The sequence below is a fragment of the Mauremys mutica genome, chromosome 1, assembly GCF_020497125.1.
Source record: "Mauremys mutica isolate MM-2020 ecotype Southern chromosome 1, ASM2049712v1, whole genome shotgun sequence".
In the NCBI taxonomy this organism is placed as follows: domain Eukaryota; kingdom Metazoa; phylum Chordata; order Testudines; family Geoemydidae; genus Mauremys; species Mauremys mutica.
This window is the reverse complement of record NC_059072.1, coordinates 113,509,647-113,531,266: the sequence shown is the minus strand read 5'-3', so window position 1 is coordinate 113,531,266 and position 21,620 is coordinate 113,509,647. Positions and strand designations below refer to the sequence as shown.

The 21,620-nt window shown below is 46.8% G+C and overlaps 1 protein-coding gene across 2 annotated transcripts in view; it reads right to left on the bottom strand.

Moving 5' to 3' along the window:
- The window catches only part of LOC123354585 (cat eye syndrome critical region protein 2), a 129,780-nt gene that overhangs the window by 92,054 nt on the left and 16,106 nt on the right, over positions 1 to 21,620 (bottom strand). Inside the window, exon 1 of one of the 2 annotated variants that reach the window (XM_044996709.1) lies at positions 19,842 to 19,937. The exons of the other annotated variant lie outside the window; for it this stretch is intronic. Within the exon in view, the coding sequence (XP_044852644.1) occupies positions 19,842 to 19,937 (96 nt within the window). Of the gene's footprint in view, positions 1 to 19,841; positions 19,938 to 21,620 lie in introns of those variants that run through there. 2 annotated transcript variants of the gene reach the window in all.

The following is a 21,620-nucleotide window of genomic DNA, read 5'->3' as shown; positions in this document are numbered from 1 at the left end:
CAAGTAGTTTTTAAGTGAGGTGAAACTTGGGGGTACACAAGACAAATCAGACTCCAGAAAGGGGTACAGTAGTCTAGAAAGGTTGAGAGTTACTGCTCTAGGATTCTCTCTCAGTGAATTGTGGGAGAACTTGTCTGTCCTTCTGGGCACATCGGAGAAACTGTGGGAAGGGACTGGAGAGGACTATCAGTATTCAAGTGGTTTAACCTGTGTTCTCATTGCAAAGTGGATAGATTACTAACTCGAGTGAAAGCAGCACCCAGGCTTTAGACCGAGAGAAGCCAGCTACCCCAGGTTGAAACAACTGCTAAATTTGGGTTGGAGGTTGTGTGTGTCAGGATGGGAGGAGGGTTGGGACAACACCAGAACGAGCCTGGGTAAAACCATGCCCCTAAGTGATACCCCCAAAGCAGGGGTGAAAGAAACAAAGGACTTACTGGTACGCTGGAGTCCTGAGCGGGGCGTGGCCTCAATCAGAAGAGGCGTGGCCTCAATTGGAAGAGGCAGGGCCTTTCAAGATTTAAAGGCCCTGGGGCTCCGGCTGTGGTTGGGAGCCCCAGGGCCTTTAAATCACCCCGGAGCTACTAGCTGCAGAGGCGTCTGGGAGCCCCAAGGCTCAGGGATGAATTAAAGGGCCTGGGGCTCCGTCCGCCACGGAGATCCAGGCCCTTTAAATCACCGCGGGAGTTTTGCTGCCATTACCCCTGACACTGCGGGGAGCCCTGGGCCTTTTAAATCGCCTCTGGAGTCCTGCCGCTGCTGGGGTAGTGGCAGCAGGGCTCCAGCGGTGATTTAAGGGCCTGGGGCTGTGGCTGCTACAGGGAGCCCCAGGCCCTTTAAATCCCCGCAGCAGCTGGAGCCCTGGGCCCTTTAAATCACCGCCGGAGAAGCCGGTCCAGTCCATACTGGACCGTACCAGCTTACTTTCACCTCTGCCCTAAAGACATACCCCTAAGTGATAAGCTGGCAATTGGTGCAGTCTAAGAGTATCAGAACAATTACCGGTACATCAGTTTATAGTGAGTGCCTAGAGCAGTGAAGAAAGTCCATTAAAATGCACTGACTTTCACTCCACTTCACTAAAAGTAGGGTTCGCTGTACACAAGGCAAGTTACTATCATCATGGATATGGCAAAAGTGACAAGGGACTGAATTCTGCTGAGAGCCCTAAAACACAGTTCATGTCCCTCTTCTCTTCTCGCAGTGACTGTGATAACGCTTACCAGCTGCTAATAAACTCAAGCCATTTCCATGTAACTATGGAAGGTAGACAAGAAAAAGAAACTGACTCCAAACTTTTATTTTTGATGAAGTAGATTTAGACACTAATTAGACATAGCCCTTGAATTCCCATCAAGTTGTCAGTATGGCCCTCACCGTCGCAGGACACGGGCACTCTAATGTATTGCATTCATTATTCTTGGGCAAAAGGTGCTCATGCCATTGTGGGCTGGTTAGGAGATTACAGGACCCCTTATAAGGCTTCGGTCAGCTGCCTATTGGAATGCCCTTCTGTTAAAACAGCAGCTTGAAAGTACCCAAATTAAGTTCTCTGCTCCACTCTCCCCTTCGCAAACCAAACAGGATAGCTATTCACTTCCAGTGATACACCCTAAAATGTCCCACTGCCCACCTCTGACGACAGCTCTGGTCATTCTAATAAGCAGACTACCATGGGTCTCCTCTGGATAGCCCACTGGACTAGCACGCTACAAGAATGATTTGTTTGTAATCAGATTGCTACAGCTTTCCACAACTACTGCACAGTAAATCAAACACCGTTTCACTGGGCAGACTGTGCCTCTGGAAGCCCTTCCATGCCTACTTCTGAAATGCCTGTGCAAAGCTGGCTGGGTTCAAGTCAACAACACTGTCCTATAACCCCAATGGGGGAGGAGGGGGCAAATGAGGGTCCTCTGGGCCCAAAATCAATCGTATGCGAGGAGACTGTATAAATAGCTGGCGCGCACACTCTAGAGAAGCAGCGGGGGAGGGAGGGAGGGAGGGGAATCTGAAGTGTTGGGCCCCAGCTGTGAACTCCTCTTGTTTTTGTTTTAGGGTAATTAATGTTCCCTTGAATAGAGCCATGCTATGGGCTCCTGTTTCTGTAGCTTTCAATTCTGAATCGGCAGCCTTATTGGACTGGGCTAAGAGTGGGGGGGGGGAGGTTTGTATTTCCTGCCATCCCGATTAAATGAGGTAATGTGAGACTGCTGGACTCCAAAGCTTGGACCGGAGGCAAGAGAGCAGGCTGGTGGGGCAGGAATTTCCCCGAAGTCCTTGCGTACAGTGGGGATCTGTTCCCAAGAGAGACTCCGCTTGGAAAAATCCTCCTGAATAAGCTTTCTTTGCCCCTTTGTTTACCACCCACCAGCTTCTCTCTTATTTTGGGGGGTAAAAGGGACGGTAGGGTTTTTGCATGCTCTTGTGTGCTGCCAGGAAGGCAGCAGCCCACCTTCTAATCACACCTCCCTCTTCTTTCACCCCCCAACTCCTCCAGCTCCTAAATTAGATACATTCCCCCTGTGCTCCCAGACTCTCCATCTCCTCCTCCCCTGACAGAGCAATCATTTATCAAGTTGTTTCACGCGTTGTCGGGGAGGGGGGCCCCAAGGGATGGGAGTTTGTTTCGTCCCTTTGTTGGAGCTCCACAGGACCGTCCAGCTTAGTCTCCAACCAACTGCTGAGAGTTGCTGGACTCCAGGAGCAAATGTTAAAGGGGCTGCTGCCTTTCATCTACTTGCTGATCCTGCTGCCTTTTTATTTTATTCTGTAGCTTCTGGGAAGTTAAAGAACACACCCACCACTGTCATTCTGCATGGGTGTTTTTGAAGTAGCAGAGGTTTATTATTTTTCCACCAGTGGCTTCTCCTGTCATCCGCCCGTTCAGGCTTTGGAAGTAGATTCACCTACTGGCCGTTTTCTCCTCCCTGACTGTCAGATTATTAAGCCAAATTTGGTTAATGGGAGGTCCTGCTCTTACAATTCATCTTTTCCTTGTGCAGGCTTGAGTGTATGCAAGTTTTCTTTAATCATGAAGGGGAGCGGAAGTTTGTGTGTGTGACAGTGTTAAAATATTATGGTCCCCTTTACAAAGACAGACTTTTGGCAGAGGAACTAAGCAACCATGCTGAAGAAGAAAGGGTTTCTATTTTCAGAGTTAAAATAATCTTGTGCTTCACACATGCAGGACTGGGAATCAGAAGATCTGCACTATAGTCTAAGCTTTTCCCAACGTCACACAGGAAATCTGTGGCAGGTCACTTAACCTCTGCCTACTTCAGTTCCCCATCTGTAAAATGAGAATAACTATAGCAGAGATGTTGTACTGCTATATTCATTAATATTTGTAAAGCTCTTTAAGACTCTTGGATGGAAGACACTGTACAAATACAAAGTGTGTTAAAATCAGAGGCGTCCACATATAACCTGCAGTCCTAAAATGCAGTCCATGGTCATGCCTGGTTTTTTAACAACTGAATAAGAACAAAGATAATCCGTTGCTTTGTGAATCTCCCCAAAAATACAGTTTCTCTATTTATCAAAATGGATAGAATTATAATACTAGCAACCATTAGGGCTGCCTGCATTTATTTTTGAATATACTATACAAAGATTAGTTACAGCTTTCTGGTTTCTAGCAAGTTGCTGATCTTGCTCTCTTTGTCTAAGTTTAGGTATCCTCCAATTTAAATCAAACAGGGACTATGAAATCCAGACAATAAGCTAAGAAGTCCTTATGATGGATAGACCATCTCAAAACAGAAGAAAAAATGCCTAATAATTTAATCACTAAGAATCCACTGCAGATTCTGTATGTCCTGCAGGACTGGGGTTTAGAAGTAGGACTTGCTTCCATGAATCTCCCTTTGGAGGAGAGCTGGATACGTATGCTTCCCAAGCGAGTCAAAACAGTTCATGAGTCAGCCAAAGGGGTGCTGAAAAACAAGGATATGTGCTCTTGTCCCGAGGAGCTGAGCCGGTTGTCTCCTAATTGTTCCCAACTTCTCCTAGTCTGAAGAGATTGGGCAGCAGACGCTTTTTGAGAATGCCCATTCCCTATAATCTACCCAATCAGATGTGTTAAAGTTAGTACTGTATTTTGAAGCTATGGAGCTGTAGAAGTGTCATCTATTTCAAGCTAATATAGTATTTTCACGCACTCAATCAGTAAAAAATAGGTCCAAGAACATTTCTCCTCTGGTAGGAATTTCTCTTCTGGACCATAGAGTTGCATATTTTGTAATTTATTGTATCTTTTTGTTGGCCAAAAAGTACAGCCAAACATGCACCAGATAAATGGGTAGTTAAAATCCACCACTAAAATGATAGTGTGTAATTCTGCATAGTATTTAAAGTGATGCAGAATATTCTCATTTTCTCCCAATCCTAGTAGTCTAAACAAATACCCACTGTTTTCCCTTTTTTCATTCCTTGCATCCTTGCCCAAAGTAGTTCACCACAACATTGCTCAACTGCAGGTCACTGGGATTTTAAGTACTTTTGCCTTATTGAATTACCCATCCACCTGTTCTTCCTTCAGACTCCTAAACAGATTATTACATGCAAAAAACAAAACAACCCCCCCCCCCACGATGCTTAAAGAAAGTGTTATTGAAATTGTAAAGACAAGTGCTTGAAAAAGGAGATGTCAGATTTCAGTCTGCCTGTGCAACCTTAATTCTGCCCCGCTGTGCATATGCATTTGATATAGTCTTTAGTTGCATGCTCACATACTTTTTCATAGGACCTCATTCAGTGCACAGGACGGATAGTGGTTATTGAATAAGGCAGCTGTTCAATATTTATTTTTATCCTCCTCATTCACTGTGCCCCCAGGCCTTATTTACTGCATGTCATACAAACCCTGCTACTGAATGTAAAATTAATTGCCTCACAGGCTTTTCTATAGTGCTCATAACTGTAGTATCTGAAACAAACATACATTAATTAATCCATCTCAGCACCTCTGTGAGATGGTAATAATAATACTCTATTTTACAGATGGGAAACTGAGGCACAGGGAGATTAAGGCCAACATCTGCAAACATCTCCAATATAGCTGACTGCACTCCAACTTGGGACATCTGATTTTTCAGAATGCTTGGCATTTTTCCAGCACCTAATATGTTCAAAACATTGTAGACATCAATCAATCAATCCTCATATCACCCTAGGGTGGCAGGTGGGAAAGTATCATGATCCCTATTTTAAAGATGGGGAAAACAGAAAAAGATAAAATGACTTGCTCGAGGCCATACAGTGAATCAGTGGCAGAGACTGAATTAGAACTCAAGACCTCATGACCCTCAAAACCTCAATGCTCATTCCTCCAGACTACAATTTCTTAGTGCCAAACTTGCATCTCTAGTTCCCACTGAGTCCAGTTACAGTGGTGAGTTTTCAGCATTTCTGAAAAGATGTGTCAAGTTGGGAACCCAGAAAATAAGGAACACACCGTTAATGGACACTTGGGAAATTTTTTGTTTATGTGACTTGACCAGGATCATATCAGAAGTTCTCCTGGATGCAATACACCTGACAACCAAAAAAAGACCAATCTTACTCTTCCAGCTGTCCCTTTGCCTCATTTTCTACACACCTTCCAAATTCTACAGCAAATGAGGCAGGAATCCTCAGAGGTGAAAGTGGGCCAGTATGACGTACTGGTAAGAAGTGGCCGCTGATACTGGCCCATACACAGCCGATGTTAAAGTGCTGCTACTGTGGCAGTGACCGGAACCCCAAACTCTTTAAATCCCCACCAGAGTCCCAGGTGGCATTGGCCGGGCAGTGTGGAAGGGCTGGCTGGGGGAGGCTGACTCACAGCCCCGCCCCTTCTGCCTAAGGCCCCGCCCTTTCCAGGGGCTCAGAGGCAGGCCCCTGTACCAGTAAGTCATTTATATTACTTTCACCCCTGGGAATCCTACAAGCAATTCCTTCATTGTCTACACAGTCCTGATTCACTCGAGCACCATCTATTCTCTGTACTGAATGAGGCAGGGGTCCTCTGGAAAAAGAAAAAAAAGTACGTGATCCTGTAATTAAAGACTTATAATGCGTATACACAAGGGAGCAGAATTAAAGTTGCACAGGCAACCATAAATCTAATACTTCTGAATGATCAAGTACTTGATTTTGTACTCTAAATCATTTAAAGTAGTTTTTTTTAAATTTAATTTAATTTTTAATGTGCAATAATCCCCCTCTCCGTCATGCACTGGGAGGGAGGGAGCAAGAAGCAGGACATGGTGGTGGGCTCGCAGAGATAAGCTGGTACAGGGGGAGGAGGTGGGGGGGCAGGGAGCTGCCGGTGGGTGCTCCAGCCCCGGAGCACCCACAGAGTCAGCATCTATGCTAGCTGCCATTTTATATGTACCCTCCCATAAGTTCAGCTGTGTGTGTGCACTAACTGCTGAAGAGAGGCCTACTGCATGCACAGTGCTAATGGAAATTCTGAGGGATTTTGGTGCGCTGACAAAAACAAACTGGTCTGTGTGAAACAAGCAGAATTGGTGATTTTCAGCAGTTTATAATTTGATCAAAACTGAATAAAGCCAGCAAGAGGCACCTCCTTGAGGTTGCCAGGTGTCCGTTAAAAGTCCAGTTGGCAGGACTGGCAGGCTCCCTACCTGGCTCTGCGTGGCTCCCCAGAAGCGGAGACATGTCCCTCGGCTCCTAGGCAGAGGCACGGCCAATGGGGCTCACACGCTGCCCCTACCCCGAGTGCTGGCTCTCCAGCTCCCATTGGCCGGGAACCGCAGCCAATGCAGCTCCCATTGGCCAGGAACCGCAGCTGCGGGGGCGGCGCCTGCAGGTGTAGACAGCACGCAGAGCCACCTGGCCGCACCTCCACCTAGGAGCCAAAGGATATGTTGCCGCTTCTGGGGAGCCCCCTGAGGTAAGTGCCGCCTGGAACCTGCACCCGTCATCCCCTCCTGAGACCCCTCCCACACCCAAACTCCCTCCCAGAGTCTGCACCACCACCCCAAACCCCTGCCCCAGCCTAGAGCCCGCTCCCACACCCTGAACCCCTTATTTCTGGCCCTGCCCTGGAGCCTGCACCCCCAGCCCAGAACCCATACTCCCTCCCACACCCAAACCCCAGCCCAGAGCCACCTCCCACAAGCCAAACCCCTCCGCTCCATCCCCCAGCCAGAGCCACCTCCTGAACCCCGAACCCCTCATTTCTGGCACCACCCCACACTCTCACCCCAGCCCCCTGCCTGGGGGATGGAGTGAGCGAGGAGCAAGGCCTCGGAGAAGGGGCAGGATGGGGCAGGGCCAAGGGGAAGGGCAAAGGTGTGCAGCTTTGTGCGATTATAAACTTGGCAAACCTATTGACACCAGAACTACCCTGGCAAAATTTCAAAGCACAATCTTGAACTATGGAGGTGTTAGAATTCTTCTAATAAAGTTCTTCTAACAAAAAGTACTTGGCAACTTAAATATAGGGGGAGTTGCGTGCCACTTCCCTTATAATACACATCTACCCTGATATAACGCGGTCCTCAGGAGCCAACAAATCTCACCACCTTATAGGTGAGACCGCGCTATATCGGGTTCAGTCCGGTACGGCGTACCGGCAAGAGCCAGTACACTGTGCTGGACTGGACCGGCTTCCCCAGTGGTGATTTAAAGGGCCCGGTGCTCCAGCCGCTGCGGGGAGCCCTGGTCCCTTTAAATCACCGCCGGAGCTCCGGCAGTGAGGTTCGGGCGGGGATTTAAAGGGCCCAGGGCTCCCTGCAGCAGCTGGAGCCTCTGGCCCTTTAAATCACCGCCCGAGCCTGGCTGCCAGAGCCCCGGCAGGGGTTTAAAGGGACTGGTGCTCTAGCTGCTGTGGGGAGCCCCAGTCCCTTTAGATCACCATCGGAGCTCTGGCAGCGGGGCTCAGGCGGTGATTTAAAGGGCCTGGGGCTCCCCACTGCTTTACCAAGTTATATCCAAATTCGTGTTATATAGGGTCGCGTTCTATCGGGGTAGAGGTGTACCAGTCTCGATTGGCTTTCCAAATGTTATATCCATACTGCACAATTGTGTTTTTTGCTCTCTAGATCTCGATCTCCATTAACAGCTGTATCATTTCTAGTAGTTCTGCTTGTTTCCTACACTCTAGGCCTCACATATGTGTATGTGGCAGACTGGAAATTCTGCAGCAGGTTCATTATATTTAAAATGTACTTTTTAAAGTAAAAATAAAATGAATAATACACTCAATGCAGTAGACCCTGTTTATTTTTATAGTTTAAAAATGTACACAGTCCCCATATTTTCACTTTTCAATATGTGAAAGACTTTTGAATTGACGACTCAGAGCTGCATCATAAAAGCAAAGCTGGAGTTGTTTTTGCAGCTGAATAGAGGACAGTTTAGAATTTTTGGCCCCCTCAGAAGGCACTCTGGGATTGTGAGAGGAGCCAGTTAACTGCATGTTTCTGCTAAAACCATCAGCAGTGAAATAGTTAACAATGTCAACATTTTAAATGTCATCTTCAAATTTCCAGCACAGCAAATCACTGGAAATGAACGAGGAAGTTCATAATCTCTAAGTTATTGTTTCAGGCAGTCTGCAGATTCAAGATGTCATGGCATCTTTAACATTCAGTTCATATTTTCAAACTGTGCTTCAAACCCATAAGGGCTACAAAACTGGTCCAGATCACTCAGCTGCTCACCTGTTCATAAAGCCTGTATTCTCTTGTAGTATCTAGAGCATTTCCTCTCACCCTGCTCCAACAGCCCTAGTAGTCGCAAACCTAGGGGTGGGGAGGTTTCCTGCTCTTCTCTTTCGGTAAGAGCTGAAGGACAAGCACCTTCTCACTATTCCATCCTGCCATTTCTCCTCTAATCCTAAGTATCCTTTTCACTGCCACAAAAGTTGTCTAGTCTAACATTCAGATCTCCTGTTTATTAAGGGACATTTCACACATCCATTCCAAAAAAAAAAAATTCCCTGATTTAAAACCAGAATTCGGAAGGGAGGGGCCTCTTCTTTACGTAGCTGGAGTACAGATCTGTTTTACTTATGTTAAAAGAATGTTGGTGGTGAAAAGGGAAGCATTAAGTTGAAATGCCAAAGTTAATGGTGAGCTGTAAAGGAAAAGGAAATGTGTGGTACCCTTTTTGCTTCTTTATTGTGTGTAAAAGGGGCCTGAAAGATTCTTTAGCTTTGGTTTGTTTAGTGGAGGTAATTTTACTACTTGTTGGGGGTGGGGGGTTTCTCCACTTTAGTCAGGTTTTGTCTAACCTAGAAGTTTCTCTGAAGACCAGAGGACTGATAGGATAACCTCACACCAAGAAAGTGAAACTAGCTTAGAAGGGAAATAATTTTCATTCAGACTGTTTAAAACTCCGTTTGTTAATACCTACAAACTGAGAAACCCTTGGACCAGTTTCATCACTCCTCATATATCTGTGGTAAAAAAAATCATCATTTTATTTGATTTTGTTAGGGGGAAAAGCCTCTCGTGCTTTCTTTATATCAGAAAAGAAAAAAGGGTACAAACCCATATTTTCCCTTTAACATGTTACCCTCACACAACCTTAAGTCTGCCATCCTTACATATATCTTAAAGTACGTGGTTATATTTATTTCTGCGTCATTCCTTCCTCATTCATTGTGCCTTTTGGATGGTGAACAGTAATGAAGTAGCGGTATATAGAGAACGAAATGGTGTCCTGAAGAGGTAGCTCCCATTTGCAATTACTACAGCATAAGTCTAGAATAAATCCACTTGGGGTAACTGGACTTACTCCAAATTTGCAGCAATGTAAATGAGTGCAGCTTCGGGGGAACAGGGCAGCACCAAAGGACCTCTCCTACTTTCAATGCACTGGTTTTTAAAAACTGCTACTGCTAATGCAGTTGCATCAGTCACAATGGACAAGGGATGACTGTGTTTCCCGTTTTAAAAATCTGTCCTAGGGCTCATCTTCACTGCAGCCTTAGCTCAGGATCTCTCTTTTGAGAGCAGTCACACTGCAAAACAACTCAAGCTGCACTGTGTGTTGCTAATACAATCACTGAGTAGCTGTGCCTCCCCCACCAGCCCCCAACTGCATTACTAGCTCAAGCGTCAGCAGCTCTTGACCTCGACGGACCAGCTAGCTCAAGTTTAAAGCACAACTTAACTCAAGCCAGAGATTTTTGTGTGTGCATGGGTGTTGGGTTAGAGACAACCATCAAGTTATGCCTGGAGCTAACATTACAATAAAGATGAACTCCAGATCCAGAGGGTAACTTGTAAACTGTTTTAACAAAGTTGTGCACGTGTCTGCACTGACTGGCACAACCATGTTAACACTTTCCCTTCCCCCCCCTCCTCAGGATTGTTAAACATTAAGGCTTCGTTTTCACTGGGAAAACTACCCATTGCAGACAGTGGGTGCCAGGAATGGGTACAACTGAACTGGTGCACACCACAGATTAACAGCAAAGATAGCCAAGGACAAGCCATGCTCAACACCAATTAGGAATTGTGGTTAGCTGAGCATGCTAGCAGCTAAACAGTGCTTAGCACCAGCTGCACTCATTGTGGTGCCCACTGTCATCAATGGGTAGCTTTCCTAGTGCAGGAAAGATTTCCATGTAGCAAAAATAGCTTCTAACAAATGCTTTTTTTGATGATGTTCAGACTAGCGATTTTTGCCACCACTGTAGATGCACAGGTAAAAGTCATAGTATATGCAGGCTAAGGCTATGTCTACACAAGCACTTTTGTCAGTCAGGGGTGTGGAAAAAACCACATCACTGATCGACATAAGTTTCACAGACAAAAACTCTGGACAGTGCTGTGTGGGCAGGAGATGCTCTCACTGAGGGGTACTTTAATTATGCTGACAGGATAATGCTCCCATCGGCATAGAGCGGCTGGCTACACAGGAGACCTTACAGCAGCTCAGCTACAGCCGCTGTAAAGTCTGTAGTGTAGACATAGCTTAAATCGCTGTTCCACAATTCATACCAATGCAGCCTACACTTGGCTTGAAAGTGGAGTAAGCAGCACCAGTCTAAATCAGAATGCATAGTGACTTTGCCTGTCCATACTAGGATTTTGCACAAACACAGCTACACTGATTAGAGCAATTTGGGCATATCCTCAATGCAGACAAGGCCTTAGGCTTCATATCCTCACCAGCACAGAAGGACGAGGGGGAGTTGTGGGGGGGGGGGGTTTAGAAACATTAATGGCAATCTCAAACTGGCTATGCTCAAACAGCCAAACTATCACCACACCCCAGGGGCGTTTGCTTCAAAGCTGGTGACATTGAAATGCTAATCTGATTTTGCAAACCCATAAACAAAAACAAAAAAGGAGAGAAGTGGCTAAAGCCTTCCCCTCTCCAAATCCCTCCCATTCTGGCATACAAAGCATGCTGTGGAGCAGGAGGACTGCCTCCATGAGCGCATCCAGAGCTCTAATACCGAAACTGCTGTCAGAGAAAAGCATTATGGTTAATTGCACACAATTGAGCACATCCACCATCCCACTAGAGTACCTCGCTACGTTTCTGGAATCTCCCCATGAAGCCAGAACACAGCTTTGTATTAAAATGGACCAAGCTAGGCTGGCATTTGTCACTACATGTCCCTCTTTTACAGCAAAAAGCACAGCACTAATTATTCTCAATACCAAAACTCAACTGGTTTCTGCCAGGAGCACCCAGTCTGCCTCAGTGAGTGTGAATCTAAAAACTCATTTTCAATATATTTCGGCCCACGTGCCAGACAAGACACCGCCCCCCCCCCCCCCAATTCTTCCCTTGGACAGAAAAAGAGAGGTAGATAATTTACAAAATGCAAATCCTGCTTCTGATTTGCTAGAGGATTGAGAGGAAAAAGGAAGATAATTTTGTGGAAATTTGAAGGAAGGGTCAATGGGGTGAGGAAAACAAGTATATCCTTAGCTTACCTTATGAATGAAGATCTTACCTATCTCATCAGGCACTACATTTAAGAGTTGTCTTCTCCCCTCCTTTCACTTATTTCTCTCTCCTTTAAAAAGCCTTCTACCTCCATCCCAACCTAATAACGACCTTAGATAGTGGGGGCCATCACTCTCAAATGCTCTACGCTGGGCAGAGAACTCTAAGGGCTTGGCTACACTTACAAGTTGCAGCGCTGGGAGTTACAGCGCTGGTCATGCAGCTGTGGAAGGGCCAGCGCTGCAGTGTGGCCACACTGACAGCTACCAGCGCTGCAGTGTGGCCACACTTGCAGCACTTTCCAGCGCTGTATTGAGAGGTGCATTGTGGGCAGCTATCCCACAGAGCACCTCGTCCCGTTTTGGCGCCGTTTTGGCGCTGAGTATTGTGGGAAGGGGAAGGAAGTGTGCGGGTCATTCCGCTTCCTGTTTGCCAGCGCCCCGTGGTGCATCGCTTCACATCCCAGCATTCACTCTTTCCAGCAGCGTTTGGCGCCATTGTGAGTGTCTTTCTGTTACTCTCTGTGTGAATCGCGATTTCTGTGGCAAATGGAGCCCGATCTGCTGAGGACTCTGCTGATGAGTGTCACCAGCACAACACGTTTGGCAGTCCAGCTATTCCTTCAGCTCCAAAGTGACAGTGAGGATTCCGACGATGATATCAATATGGATTTGCCTGCCGCGTGTGACACTAAAGTGCTTGCGGCATTTACGGAAATGCTCAGCACCGTTGAACGCCGCTTTTGGGCTCGGGAAACAAGCACTGAGTGGTGGGATCACATCGTCATGGAAGTCTGGGATGACGAGCAGTGGCTGCAGAACTTTCGTATGAGAAAAGCCACTTTCATGGGACTGTGTGCTGAGCTCGCCCCCACTCTGCGGCGCAAGGACACAAGATTGAGAGCTGCCCTGACGGTGGAAAAGCGAGTGGCTATTGCAATCTGGAAGCTGGCAACTCCAGACAGCTACCGGTCGGTCGGGAACCAGTTTGGTGTGGGAAAGTCGACCGTGGGAATCGTTTTGATGCAAGTTTGCAAGGCAATTAATCGCATCCTGCTAAGAAAGACCGTGACTCTGGGGAGCGTGCAGGACATTGTGGATGGCTTTGCACACATGGGTTTCCCTAACTGTGGAGGGGCAATAGATGGGACGCATATTCCTATTCTGGCCCCCCCCCACCTGGCATCAGAGTACGTTAATCGGAAGGGGTATTTCTCTATGGTTCTCCAGGCGCTTGTGGATCACCGCGGGCGTTTCATTGACATTTACACAGGCTGGCCTGGAAAGGTGCATGATGCACGCATCTTTCGGAACAGTGGCCTGTTCAGGAAGATGCAGGCAGGGACTTTTTTCCCAGACAGGAAGATCACAGTAGGGGATGTCGAAATGCCCACTGTGATCCTTGGAGACCCCGCGTACCCGTTACTGCCTTGGCTCATGAAACCCTATACAGGGAAGCTTGACAGGAGCAAGGACCGGTTCAACTACAGGCTGAGCCGGTGCAGAATGACTGTGGAGTGTGCTTTTGGGCGTTTAAAAGCCCGCTGGCGTTGCTTGTATGGGAAGCTAGACTTGGGGGAAAGCAGCATCCCCGCGGTTATATGCGCTTGCTGTACCCTCCATAATATTTGTGAAGGGAAGGGTGAAACATTCAGTGAGGCATGGACCACCGAGGTTCAAGTCCTGGAGGCTGAATATGCACAGCCAGAGAGCAGGGCTAATAGAGAGGCCCAGCACAGGGCTACAAGGATTAGGGATGCCTTGAGGGAAGAATTTGAGGCTGAAAGCCAACAATAATGTTTGCTGCCTTGCATGGGAGTGAATTGCACTGCTTACACTGTTATTCTATTATCCATAATAATAATATGATTTGTAGTGCCTCTTTCTTTACTGGGCTAAGGTATCTTTCACTATCTGCTATAATAAAGACTGTTTTCAAAGCCAAGAATTGTTTTATTGAAAAGAAAAAAACTTCCTTGACAGACAGACAGACACACAACATTTCATGAACACAAGAGGGCAGGGGTGTGGGTTGGTGAACTGTACAGTCACAAGTTTGCATATGCCCTGTCTGGATTGCTGTTTAATGAATCCTGCACTTCAGGGTTCATATACTGCATGGTGATGGGGGTTGAATGCAGAGGGTAAGGGTGGTGGTAGGTATCAGGGCTGGTTGGGGAACGTACAGGTGTTGGAGGCAGCTGGTGGTGGTAAGAACCTGGATGCTGGGGAAAGGTGGTTTGAGCTGACATTGGGGCACAAGGCACAAAGGACGGGGCGGGTGGGGGAGTAGCACGGTAGTGCTCTGCTTGCATGGCAACGAGTGACTCTATAGACTCCGCTTGGCGCTCCAGGATGCTTAGCAGCCGCTCCGTGGTTTTCCTCTTGGCCACTGCATTTCTCTTGCGTGTCCTGCTTTCTTTCTCTCGCCAATCCTTCAAGTCCTTACTCTCTCGAGCAGACTGATTAAGAACAGTTTTCAGCATGTCTTCTTTGCTCTTTCGGGGATTTTTTCTCAAATTTTGAAGCCTCTGTGATGTTGAACATCTGGGCAGTCCAGTAGTCAAGGTCACTGTAGAAACAGAAATGACAACATTTAACACGGGCAGCATTGTATCCACTATCTCCAGACATGAATTGTTACACTGAGGGAGTGAGTTCTTATTTAAGCATTCTTTTACCCACACGCATAACACTACAGAAGCCACGACATGGTGAGTGAGCAGTGCTTATATGGGGAGAAGTGGGGCTTGGGTGATAGAGGGGAGCTGGTTGCTTCGGGTAATCTGGAGTGCTAGAGGGGTTGAGTGAAATGAAGATGCAGATGCAGGGGTGATCTTATCTCCCTATCTCTTCACTAAAGAGTCTCCCAACATTTTTCACAGGACTTAATCCTGGAAGATGTTTCCCTACTGCGAGTCACTAGGGAACAGCGGGGGGCTCTTTTAGAGCAATGTGGATTCCGCCCGGGACCCTATGCGGCTTGCCTGTGTTCAGAAATGGTCCCCCCACCACTGGCAGAAGAGTGGCGCGGACGCGTCACCGTCACTGGGACAAGGGACACAGTGGCTCTGCCTATAAACCTGCGCAGGCATATTGCCCACGCTCTGGATGAAGCTTTTGCTGAGATAACTGAGGCAGATTACCGCGACGTGATAGACCACATCAACGGGCTATTCCACATCTAGAGGCTGGCATGCATGCATCCATAACCCCCCCTCCTCTCCAGAAACATTTCACCCAGAAAATAAAAGCCGCTTACCGGTAACACGCTCCTCTGCTTGTCCTTCTGCAACTGCTGGCTGCTGCGATTGGGTGCTTTCCTCCTGGCTTGAGAAGAGCTCCTGGCTGCATGCCTCCAGGGAATCTGCGGTTTCTTCCCCCATGCCAGGAGCTTCACTCGCGGTTTCCTCCCCCCCCCACGCCTCCGCCTCCGCCGCCTCCTCCGCCTCCTCCTCCTGTCCCCCAGCCTGCTCAGAAGTGTCCATCGTTATCCTGGGATTGGCAGTGGGGTCACCCCCAAGTATCTCATCCATCTCCCTGTAAAAACGGCAGGTCGTGGGAGCAGCTCCGGATCGTCGATTCCCCTCTCGGGCTTTGTAATAGGCACTCCGCAGCTCTTTAATTTTCACCCTGCATTGTACTGCGTCCCGATCATGGCCCCGATCCAGCATGGCCCTTGATATCTGCTCAAAGATATCGTAATTCCTACGGCCGGAGCGCAGCTGTGCCTGAACAGATGCCTCACCCCAAACACTGATGAGGTCCTGCAATTCACCAGTGCTCCATGCTGGGGCTCGTTTGCCGCGTGGAGGCATGGTCACCTGTAACTGATTAAAACTGATTGCACTCCACACCTGGCTGCAGCAAACAGGAAGGAGATTTTTAAATTTCCCGGGGCATTTACAGGGCGGGTCACCTGAGGCAAGAGCAGTAGAGTGCAAACTGATGTGCAGAGTGGCTGAACAGGAATTCTGGGATAACTACTTATTCCCTGGAGGACAGGTAAAGCGCTGGTGAGTGTCCACACCTGCTGGGCAGCGCTGGATCACCAGCGCTGCACTCCTTATACCCCTGCCGGGATGGGTTTTCAGCCAGCGCTGCAACCAGGGAGTTGCAGCGCTGGTTGTGCCCTGCAAGTGTGGACGGGGTGTTGTTGCAGCGCTGGAAAGCCTCCACCAGCGCTGCAACTTGTAAGTGTAGCCAAGCCCTAAATGTCAACTGTTATCTGGAAATTTGCCCACTATTCTGCCAGCAGTCTGCTGCCTTGTTTTCATGGACATTTCCAGCTTCTCACCATGTGTGGAACCAGTTGGGAACAAGATTTAAAGACAAACAAACCAGCCAGCCCAAACACCTATCTCGCCATAGACAGCCAGGCTCTCACAAGACTACTGCCACCAGTCTTCTAGCAAAAGGAAGACAACTAGTCTAGTAACTAGGTACTTGGTGTTTAGGAGGTTAAGAGTGATGGAAAGCATTTGAGAAAGTTATGATGGCCTCCTAACACTGTATGTTTCATACTGCTAGGTAGGAACTTGCTCTAGCAAGCTGCCAATAAGAGATAAGCAAAAGCAGCACTGCTGTCTGGGCAGCAAAAATTTGATATTACACATCACTGCTCAATTATCATGGATGGGGAGTTGGAGATTCTGAATTATGGTGTAAATCTGTTTTCATGAAAATTACTGTCTCCCCATCTTACACTGAAAGGTGGCTACATACAGGATGATGTGGGGTTCCAGTCTGACCATGCTTCTCCGTAACACCCTTCCCATATTTATTCCACACACTTACAGCATTATCTGAAAATTGCATGCCCTGATTTAGCTCCTTGAGCAATATCCTGCCGCACTCGCACTACTGCTGGTGTGTACACAACTAACTACTGAAACAGCCAGGCCCAAGGGAGTGACTGATATAGCAGGCTACTGGTTGACAGAGGATCATTCTAATCATGTTCCTGCTAAAAAATAAAATAAAATAAATACTGCTGGTATCTTTGGGTTTTTGTGGTGGCAGGGTTTGGAGGAAGACTGCTCAGGGGGCTCCAGGAAGCATGTTTCAGCCCTACTTGATAGTAGTCACTTCAGGAAAGATCCACCCGAGTCTTTTCATTCCTACTTACAGCCCTGTTGGATATGAAGCCACCAGCCCGTTCACCATCCACAAACTCCTAGACAAGAGATGCTGTTGTGAACTCGGGGGAATTCCTGAGGTAGTTTTCAAACAAGATTTTAAGTATGGACATCTCAAAGCATAATGATCAGGATGACCACGCCTGTTAAGATATCAAAGACTGCCTGAATTTGAGGGCATTTGTCATTGCCTGAGGTCTAGTTCCTGAAGCTGAATGTATATACACAACTCTCCTGACTGGCCATTTCGTTCATAAAGGATACAACATCTTGGGGTCTGTACCATCATCCACATCCCACAATAACCCCCTCTGCCCACACCCCCAAATTCTACAGCTCTGCCTGTAGCCCTCTCCATTTCACACAAGAGCACCCCAGACATGCAGGGCAGTGAAGGGTTAATTCAATTAGTTCTGTGTGTGCTCAAAGAATTAGAAGCAACTTCATTTAATTATTAAGTAGCCAATCAGGTAATCTCTGTATCTGATTAGCAGGCTAATGAAATAATGTCTTCCAGTTCAAAGCTGTCATTCCAATCAGGAGACGGCCCTTCAGCTAGAAGGAAAAGCTGGCAGGGTTTCCATGGACTCATGCTTTGGATTTTGGATAGGGGTAGGGAAAGGAATCCTTTTCCAACCCCCTATTCAAATCTCTTCGCCTTTCCTGCCTTTCTACAGAGTGGTGCAGCTTCCCTTTCCAGAAAGGCAAATATATTCATTTCAAACAGGCCTCCTTTACACTCAGAGGAAGCCTCACGCTCGCTTCCCCGCACCTCCAGTGTAGTCCGGCAGCATTCATGCGGATCTGGAATCAGCAACGGTCTTGAAGCAGAGCTCCAACTGCATAAGAGAGTTTCTATACTGCCTAGGTACTGCCAGTGGAGAGATGTGCTAAGTATGTGGGGCATGACTGGCTATAGTCCACATGGGAAAAGAGTCACACAGCAAAGCCATTAGAGCACTAAGAGGAAGCCAGAAAATCTCCTCCCTCCCCCACCCTACTCTGCTCCGATGTCACATGCAGTTATTTCCAGCCTGGGGGAAAGTGCAAGGCGGCAGCTGTCACACCGAGGCAAGGACTTGCCCCTTATAAACAGAGATTTCAGAACTAAATGACCCATTACAATTAACACAGCTGCAAGAACTGGGACACTTCCACACAGCGTGATGGAGGGTTTGGGGGTGGGGAGGAAGGAGAAAAAGAGAGCTAGGATCACTGCTCCAAGCCCTGGCTGTCCCAGTTCACCACTTCTGAAGTATTAGCTTGGGGGTTTTCCTCCTCCTAAAATTGCTGCTATCCAGCATTCTCTTCTACACCTACTTTCAGACACCAGCAGCCCTAGCAGCATAAGCACCCCCCACCCCCAGACACCCAAAGTTAGTGACGCAGTTCAAGCTCACCTTCTGGATGGCCCTCTGTTGACACCAGCATCCAGTTTAGAAATTCCAACTCCCAGAACGATATATTGTTTATAGCGACAGAGTGTCAGCTTTCTACGTGAAACCTCCATTATATCACGTTTTAATCATCCCTTTCCTGAGCACATTACTCAGACAAAATCTAGCACTGGGAGGATGTACATCCTCCTTCCTCTCCACTGACTACAGTCTTTCCAGATGAAGTGGACAGGTTATATCAAGAAATCCAAGCATGGGGAACAGGAAAGGGTCTATTCAATCAGCGACATCATAATGGCATTTCTCCTGATTGGCTAGAAGGAGGCTTATCCAATACACCTGTCAAGCATGTCACCTAACAATTCAAGGAGCAACTTTTCAGAGGAAAAAATACACTTTATAATTGTTGCTTAGCAGTATAGTCCTGCATACTCAAGATTCACATGGCATAGTAGTTCCTGCTGAGTAAGCTATAATTATAAAGTGTAGTGTTTCCTCTGAGAAGTAACTATAAATGGCATATGGAGGTCCATGTTTGTCTTTAAGATTTCAGATTAAATCTCATCAGTTTACAAATAGAAATGGAAAGAGGCTTTTCCTAACTGTAAGCCATGGGATCTGAAAGTCAAGTTGGGTTCTTTCTGGCTCGTACATCACTAGTGAAACAGATTCTATAACTGAAATTTATTTTGTGAATAACAAGCTGGAAAAGAACCCAGTTCACTCTCCCATAGCTATCCTGGCCTCTCCCATAGCTATCCTGGCTCTCAAGGTCTAAGAAAGAGGTAACATCACTTATACTGTATTTGTCATTACAGTCAGCAAATATTCTGAATACACACACAGGGGAGCAAAGAGATCGACTAAGAAATTGTTGTTGTTACAGTCATATTTCTGGCCACACTAAGCAAGCTCTGCCCGCCTATTAGTTCAAGACACTTCTGAAGAAGTGCACAACCTAGTCATGACTAATACCAGGCCAGCATGATTTCAACATTTGTTAACTAAGCAGTAAAAGGATACAATCCAGCCAGATTTAAACACAAGCAAAGCAGGTAGCAGGCCACCTGGGGACCAACATTCCAGAGCTCTGCAATGCACATTCAGATCCCCTCTCTCTCTCTAGCAGTGGAACCAGATCAGGGAGGCAAATCACAATCTGATCTCCATGTCTGGCAGTGCCTCCATCTGCACAAATTCTAAGGCCAGCCACAGAGACAGTAGTAAAAAGCTCTCCACTACTGAGAAACAATAGAGGACAGACACCCATCCATGCTCCAAAAGGGGCACCCCCCAATATAAGGTCACTTTTCAGAGCAACCATTAACAGAAGTTTCACAAAATGAGTGTAAGTCTGGGCATCTGACAATCTTGATACTTACCACAACCAGTCTGTTCACCTGAGGAGACCCTCTGCTCCCTCCCAAGTACACACTGACACGGCAGGATATCAGACATCCAGTTGGGATCTGCTCCATGCTCACCCTCCTCAAAGAGCAGCTCCATCACAGAACAGGATAAATGGAGACTGCCAGCTGCGGTTAATCATAATGGAGAGTTGTGTTTGGTTTCTCCACCTTCCCCAAAACTATTTCCAGTTTAAGAACATTCTGCAATACAGTGTTTAAAAAGAAAAAAGTCTAGTGGTCTCCCTATTACAGAAGGCTTTCACTCTGGCCCCCTATATCTGGTTGAGATCCCACAAATCATGGAAAGATAATCCATTGCAGTACTAATGCACTACTGCAGCTGTCCATGGAGAAAATCCCCTTTCATCCAAGAAACCCTCAAGCTCTTTGATCCTCTCCAACACACAATTATCTTAAAGGCAAAATGGTCCCCTATGCCCTAGCACTATGTACTGGGCTGAAAGAAAAGAAAGCAAGAATGCTATACCAGGTTTATTCTACATGGCTGCCCTGTCCTACAAGGCAATGCAATTCACAGACTTTCAGCAGCGACACGAAGCCTTGATGTTAGGTACCTGGACTCAGTGTGATCACAGCCTCCAAGACCATTTAGAAGTCACAACAGTTGAGGGGAGTTATTTCAACGGGACAATTCAGACTACTGAAATTGCTGACTGTTTTTTAAACTGGGTTTACTTTTCACAATTTATGTCTGACCAGCGCAATGCTGCCATCTTAGATAGTGAAATTAAACCAGTCAATTTCACTTTGTGTTTGGGGTCAGGACTGGAGGGGAAGGTTTAAAGGGGACCTTTACAAGAATATATTCTGATTAGTAAAAGTTCTTTATAAAATATGTTTTAGGGGCTTTTCTTCCCCTGTTTAGATTAAGAAGGGTCTTTTAGCTATGCCTGTACTTTCCACCAACTGTGCTCAAGCTCACCACTCCTCTCCCGCCATCCATGCGCATACATTGGCATACCTAACACTTCTTGCTACCTTTTCAGTTTCAATCCTCCTGCTGCTGTATTTTCTGTTAAACCCCCTTTTGCAGGACATGCGCTAACAACACCCTGAAACTAATTATATGCTAAGTGCTTTCAAACAGGGAATATACTAACTGGAAAAAACAAACAAAAAAACCCAAAAGTTGTTTCTAATCTCTTCCAGCTATAGTAAACTTAGGGGTTACCCATAACAATACTAAGTCCAAAATTCTCAGATGGAAATGCAGTTTTCAAGTTTACTGTAAATACCTTTAGTACAGCACTCCCTGCTTTTATTTTTGGAGGGCAATTTACATTTTGGGCCCAAAATTCGTTGATGATGCACACGTTAAATAACCTCAGCAAGGGTTTTTACGTAGCTTGAACCGTTTCAGCATACAAGAAGAGGGTGCTGTGTTATTTATTCTTCCCCAACTCCCTTCCCGCATTCTAATCTTTGACTAGCTCCATTTAGCATTCAAGCGCTTAGGCTCTTAAGCTTAATGTTCACCTCCCCTTCCCCCTCACTGCGAATGACCTGTGTGGTTTGATTCATGGATAAGTAAAATCTGTACCCTGTGCTCTTGAGTGCACAGGGTTCACCTGTGGTGAAAATACTAGGTTTTTTGTTTGTTTGTTTTTTTACAGATGCTTCCTGTTTTGGAGGTGTGAAGCTATTCCTCCTCTCCTGCTCCTAGTGTGGACATAATACTAACTGGAGGAGGACCATAGCACAAACTGTTCCACCAATGAGGAGATAAATGCA